A 7,412-nucleotide genomic window follows, 5' to 3' on the forward strand; every position below is an offset into this window, starting at 1 on the left:
TATTCTCTTAAAATTAAATCTTAAAGTCCCACTGAATTGTATCTTATAAAGGAGTAGTTCACTAGATGTCCATGTCTTTCTTTCTTCAGTCGAAAAAAAATTAAGGTTTTTGATGAAAACATTTTAGGATTTTCTCCATATAATGGACTTCAATGGGAACCAAATGGTTCAAGGTCCTGTGCAGTTATAGTGCAGCTTCAAAGGACTTTAAACGACACCAGACGATGAATAAGGGTCTTATCTAGCGAAACGATCGCTCATTTAAAAAATAAATAAAAAGTTTAAATTTTATAAGCACAAATGGTCGCCTTGCTCTGTTCTGTGATGTGTGTTCGTGACTCTCCTGTTCAAAATCGTTCATCAAAATGAACAAATCTTTATTTGAGTCATGACTCGAATGGTGATTAGACCCTTATTCATCGTCTGGTGTTGTTTAAAGCCATTTGAAGCTGCACTGAAACTCTCATTTGGACCTTGAACCGTTTGGTTCCCAATGAAGTCCATTATATGGAGAAAATCCTGGAATGTTTTCATCAAAAACCTTAATTTCTTTTCGACTGAAGAAAGAAAGACGTGGACATCTTGGATGACATGGGGGTGAGTAAATTATCAGCAAAAGTTTTTTTTTTAAAGTGAACTACTCCTTTAAGTCTTACCTCATCTTTGATCACCAAAATGAATTTTTTCCCTTGAATGTAACTCTACACCCTTGCCTCATTTAGTAAACACGGTTCCATGATTATGCAAATGAATCCCACCTCCTCTCACTCACACCAGCTCAGAGATTGATGTGATTGGTTACAAGGTAGTTTGTGACATCAGAAACATCAGCGATTTTTTTTTCACTGCATTTTTAAGGAGAAAATACTCTGCAATTATGAATTTGCACATGGTTTGTCTTAAAGCATAGACATATAAACAAACATTAAATGCTTGATTTTCACCACAGGGGGCTTTAATATTTTAAGTGAAGTTGCTTTGCACTTTTTAAGGGAAATTTGAACTTGTTTTAGGGATCTGTTTTTACCTGCACTGTAAAATTTTTTTGTTGGTTTAACTTAAAAAAGTAAGTATCCTGGCTGCCTTAAAATTTTAAGTTGATTGAACTGGAAAAAGTGAGTTAATACAATGAAGGAGATTGATTTAATCATCAGAAACTCAAAATAATAAGTTATCTCAACTAAATAAATAAGTTAAGTTGATTTGACAAAAGAAAAAATGTTGTGAAAACAAATCTTGAAAATATTTATTTTTTACGGTGTGGGAAAAAAAATCGACAAACTAAAAACCCAAGCGGTGCAATGGTGGCAGCGGGTTCACAGTCACACCTGCAACATTTGGTTACCAGCCCAGATTTTTTAAGCATCGGTATTCTCAGCCCGCTCAGTTTTGTTGTTAGTTGTCATCTTTTTTTTTTTTTTTTAATTTTCTTTTTCCAATTTTTTACATAGTATAGTTAGTTGTCATCTTTGATCTGATCACTTCTCTCTCTCTCCGTCCTCCAGGTTATGGTCACGCGGCTCCGGGCACGGATGCGGGGAAGGCGTTCTGCATGTTTTACGCTGTGCTGGGGATCCCGCTCACGCTGGTGATGTTCCAAAGCCTCGGCGAGAGGATGAACACCTTCGTCAAGTACCTGCTGAAGCGCATCAAAAAGTGCTGCGGGATGCGCATCACGGACGTCTCCATGGAGAACATGGTGACCATGGGCTTTTTCTCCTGCATGGGAACGCTCTGCATCGGCGCGGCAGCTTTCTCCCACTACGAGGACTGGAGTTTCTTTCAGTCCTATTACTATTGTTTCATAACACTCACCACCATCGGGTTTGGGGATTTTGTGGCCCTGCAGAAGAACAAAGCCTTGCAGAGAAAACCCGTCTACGTGGCGTTCAGCTTCATGTACATCCTAGTGGGGTTGACGGTCATCGGGGCTTTTCTCAACCTGGTGGTCCTCCGTTTCCTGACCATGAACAGCGAGGACGAGCGACGGGACGCCGAGGAGAGAGCTTCCCTGGCGGGGAACCGCAGTAGCATGATCATCCACATCCAGGAGGACACGCTCCAGAGGAGTCGACGGAGACGAGAGCAGCAGCAGCAGCAGCACCGCTTCAGGCCAGAGGTCACCGATCTCCAGTCCGTTTGCTCCTGCATGCGCTACCGTTCGCATGAGTTCGGGAGCTCCGTCGGTCTCGGGTTGGGAATGGGTGGAGGAGGAGGAGGAGGCGGCGGCGGAGGCGCGTTTCAGCACCAGAACTCGTTCGGCTCTCAGTTGAGCCCCCATCAGTACCATCACTACCACTCGACGGTGTCCTACCGCATAGAGGAGATCTCGCCGAGCACGTTGAAAAACAGCTTCCTTCCCTCCCCCATCAGCTCCGTCTCACCCGGGCTCCACAGCTTCACAGAAAACCTCCGGCTCATGAGACGACGCAAGTCCATCTGAGGACACACATTTCCAATGCTGCTGCTCTACCAAACCTCATTCCTGCACTTTTTTCGGCATTGCGAGATGACTACGCGATCACGCGAGCAGGACGCTTGAACGTTTGATGGATATATGAGAGCTTCTTAAAAAAAAGCATGACGCATGGATATCTATTTTTGCAGAAAACTTCACCTGGGCCTTCCGAGCAGCACCTGAGCGGGTTTGGATAAAATAATAACACCCTGATTATCTTATCAGACGATTTGTGTTTTGAATAATACAAAGGGAGAGATATATATATATAATTTTTTAAGGAACATGCGAAAATGTGTTTTATCAAACGGTGAGCAGCCGCCGGTTCTTTCTTAAGATACAAGTGCCACACCAACGAAGAGGAAATAACGATAAAACTGATTTGAAAAGGACTACACAGTATCAGGTATTGTTTTCTATAAGCAATTCTATTTAAGAAGAATAAGACATTGATTCACATCATGCCAAAATATCGTTGCCAACCATAGCATGTTTGATGTGCGTCATCATTTTGTTTAGTTGGGTTTTTTTTCCCGTTTTTGTTCGTTTAATTTCAATCAAAAGTTTTCTGTAAATTATACGTTTGTGTAGAGACGTTATATTTAGAGGTGACAGACGAGAGACAGCAAAAGTCGGTCCTGAGAGGAGAATACTTGCATGTGCTTTGTTCAAACTGGTATGCGTATGCGGTTACGAAACCAAGCGTTAGCTACTTTAGCTCTGGATTCAATTTAAAAAGCAAATAACCCTTTTAAAACTATTGTTTGAAATGAAAGTTGAACCACATCCACTAAAACTGGGCCTCACGATGGGAACGTTACGGCATCGCAAATGATTGTTTTTCATCGGGATTCCTATTAAAAAACAGCACGTTGACTCGACTATTATTCCATTGTGAACAATCAATGTATAATGTATGCTTACCCTAGCAATCTCTCAACCATTTATTTGAATGAGACTTATTTAAATGCATCAATAAAGACAGTTATTTATGTATTTTACACTTTGATTATGTCTTGAGAAGGATGCCCTGCAAATCAGATGGTACCTCATAGGCCTAAAATAGCTCTGACGTTGAGGAAAATCGGTCAATGGTTCCCTCCATTGTTTTTGTTCACTGGCCGAGTTGCGATCATGTCACTTTGCAATTTTAAATCAAATCTTTTACTGGGTCTAACTGTTTCCTGAATATAATATATAAGTACCTGCGTCACAGTTAGGAACATCCAATAAACCAGAGTTGGAGTCAAGACCAAGACCATGACTTGACCCCTCGAAGCCCAGATCCAGAGCAATACCTCTTCAACTATGAATATGTCCAGTTTAATGACCTGAAATGGAGAAGATGCTGGATTTACCACAGCATTCACTAGTTTGTACAGGTATTTCAGCCCGTTCTCATCCCAAGGCGTCATATACTGACGCTTTTGCCAATGCGAATACATCCATTGCACACGGCACCCTTTAGCGTCAATATGAGACGCAGATATATATATGGGCCTAACCCTAACCCTACCCCAGACCTAAACCTACCCATAACCGAAGCGTGTTATATTGACGCTAAAGGGTGCCATGTGCGTTGGATGTATACACATTATCAAAAGCGTCAGTATATGACGCGCTAGGATGAGAATGCGTTGGGTATTTACACTTTGACCAAATGTTGCTTATTTTCTGTAATCATACCTTGCTGAATTTGGCTGAGAATCATCTTTTAGGCCCCGCCCACACTACTGCGTTTTCGTTTAAAAACGGAGAATTAAAACGAATACGATCTCCGTCCACACCAGCGTTTTATCTGCGTATTAGAAATGATCTCCGTCCACATTAAAACGACTGAAAACGCGGATCACGTGACCATTCACCAACACTGGGCATGCGCGTGCCGGTGTAAACAGTGATCGACGAATTAGGGAACGATACGTCATTACTGATAACACCCAATCATGGAGCCAAGCGTCAGCGTTTGTCCCGTCTACACTAAAATGCCCTCCGGAGATTCAAAACGCAAAACGTAGCTGCAGCATTACTAAACTTCTCCATTTTAGGTCTTCGTTTTTCCCGTTTTAGTCTGGACGGGAGGTGCAAACGTAGCAAAAGGTCTCCGTTTTTAAACGAAAACGCAGGGCCTTAGTAGGAGTCCCTAAACTGAGACCAATGAGTAATGCTACTCAGGACATGTGGCTCGTTTATGTGGTTTTGATGGGATCAAGACTCCAACTCACAATAACTAGACAATAATATTAGATAATAACTAACTTCACAAACACTGGCGAGTAAGAATTTGTGCAATTGACAAGTGAAGGCCAAGTATGGTAACCCATACTTGGAATTTGTCCTAGTATGGGGTAGTCAACTGTTTCCGGTGTGTGTGAGTAGTCAACACGCACACACACCGGAAACAGTGGGCAGGCACTCACTTAGGCGCCCGGGGAGCGATTGGGGGTTAGGTGCCTTGTTCAAGCGCATCCCAGGCATTTCCTGCTGGTATTAAAGGGTTAGTTCACCCAAACATTACAATTAAGATATTAATTACTCACCCCCATGCTGTACCAACCCCATAAGACGAGAACTGAACTAAAGTTCTCGCGCGTGCGTCGTGGAAATGTCTTGAACTCTTATCTCAGGCCCTGAAGGATGAAAAGGAATAGTCGAATAAAGTCGTTATTTTTGTTTTATTTCCACACAAAAAGTATTCTCGTCGCTTGATAAACTTATACTTAAGCCACTGTTGTCGCATGTTGTTTAAACATTTCTGGGCCGTCAAGTTTCAATCCCTTAGGAGCCTATGTAGCAGTGATCCACCTCTCAGATTTAATCAAAAATATCTTCATTTATGTTCCGAAGACGAACGGAGGTCTTACGCGATTGGTACAGCAATGGTGGTGAGTAATTAATAACTTAATTTTCATTTTTGGGTGAACTATAGACCATTTCACAAGATGTAAACAACACTGGTCCAGAAGCACTTCCTGTTTCAGTTTGTAACTGTTTTCTTTATTTCACATGTAAAGAAAACATCTTAAAGATGTTTGTTGAACTTTTTGATTCAGTTTTAAATGTTCTGTTGGTTGTATTTTATCCCAGCTTTTATGTAGTGTTAAAAAACTGAAACAGGAAGTGCTTCTGGACCAGTGTTGTTTACATCTTGTGAAATGGTCTATCCCTTTAAAAATTGAGCCCGCGACCTGTAGCCATTAGGCCACAACTGGGTATAGAATGAGTTTGTTTGGATTAACGGTTCCATTACTTGTCTTTTTTGGTGTGTGGGCATTTCATTGATTTCAATTTCAGTTCACCACCTCTTTTTCAATTAAGAGTTTGTCTCTAATTTTACCTCTGTGAAGCAAATAAATCAGAAGCAGTCAGGATGGTTCGTTTTTATCTAAAATCCAGGATTCTTGGGCAAGCGACCGGATTTGGTGAAATGTGACACATTGTGAAAAGCATGAATTGGTTATTCAAAAAATTAGCCAAAGGCTTTAGGTGGTGAGTGTCTTTCGGCTTGGGACCCTGTTGATGTTTTCTTGGGAAAATAAATCTTGAATAATTGTCTTGATGTGGATCACTGAGGTATGGAAAGCCCAAAGTGCCCGCCAAAGTAATTCGTTTTCAGACAAGACTAATTAATGAGAGAAATTCCAGAGGGACTCCGTTTGCTCCCATGCACTCTTTTAGTCAATTTCCGAGTCTGCCAGCGGGAAGCGTTTCCAGGCTCAAACGGCGAACCCTTCTAATACCAATCAGCTTGACGTCTGACATTCTGGATTTCACAGCATATGTTGCAGCACTCATGTAAATTTATGTAAATCGCTACCATTTTATAATATTGTACAGTGCATATATTGTAAGTAGTTATATCCTTGACAAATTAAAAAGGCATATTTTAAACTCCGATGCATTCCCATTTTTACAGCATTCAGCATACTGTATTATGTGCCTTGAAGGGGTACCTTTAAAATGTGGAGGCACATACTCAAATTCATATTCAGATATACAGTTAGAAGCAAACAAATTAAAACACTTACATCAAATAAAACCAAAGCAACTAATCCTCATAAATGCCGCCGCCGCGTCACAAACATATTTTTTAACGTAAACACTGTCTGAAATACGCTTTCCGTTTTACTAGCACAACAAAAAGCATTATTTTCCACTTTTTATGGTTGTCACATGACATTAACCTATGTATGTACATGATGGTTTCTGGGGTCAGGACAGAATAATATGTATTTTACATTAATAAACTGTTCTTGCGTACTATATATAATAGCCTGATGACAATTACTCAGACAGATAAGCTTGTATGTATGAAATGGATGAAATGTAATAACTTTATGACTGGCAACATATCTACTGCTATGGGTGGGCATTGACATAAATCAAATGTGTATCAAAACAGCTGAATAAATAAATCGCAAATTTCTTCTTGATATCATTATGGGGTGGCAGGAGTTAATATGATGATGTAGCAACCAGCCATGGTCTCCCCTATATATAATATCTCTTTTTCATTTGTTTACTCTCAACTACTATATATTTATCTTAATGCTAGAGGAAAATTGCATTGTTAAATCAGTCTGTCCACCCACAGCAGTGTGATTCACGCTGCCGAATAAATATGATTATTCACAATAATCGTCACGTTGCTCTGCAGTGATCTCTTTCGGCAATAGTATCCATTATTGGGGGATCTTTAAAGATGCCACTACATCAAATAATCTGTGTGACCCTCTCTCACTAAAGAAGGGAGTCCGTCATGATACGGATTCAAAGTCCGGACTGTCAGAACAACATATTGTTTTGCCTTTATTGGGAAAACGTGCAATGGGCATTTAAATTTATTTGTTTGTCTTATTTGTTGTGTGTGCATGACATATTGTGGCCGGCTGACCTCTTGACCACATGACTGGGGTGAATTAAAAATTTTAATTAAAAAAAATATCAACTCGTT

The 7,412-nt window shown here is 40.5% G+C and overlaps 1 protein-coding gene across 1 annotated transcript in view; it reads left to right on the forward strand.

The window, feature by feature from the left end:
- The window catches only part of kcnk9 (potassium channel, subfamily K, member 9), a 52,581-nt gene extending 45,169 nt beyond the window's left edge, over nucleotides 1–7,412 (forward strand). The window contains exon 2 of the mRNA XM_039678338.2: nucleotides 1,506–7,412. Within this exon, the coding sequence (XP_039534272.2) occupies nucleotides 1,506–2,443 (938 nt within the window). The 3' untranslated portion in view covers nucleotides 2,444–7,412. The remainder of the gene's footprint in view (nucleotides 1–1,505) is intronic.

The sequence above is a fragment of the Pimephales promelas genome, chromosome 18, assembly GCF_988280905.1.
Source record: "Pimephales promelas chromosome 18, fPimPro1.hap1.1, whole genome shotgun sequence".
NCBI classification, from domain to species: Eukaryota; Metazoa; Chordata; class Actinopteri; order Cypriniformes; family Leuciscidae; genus Pimephales; species Pimephales promelas.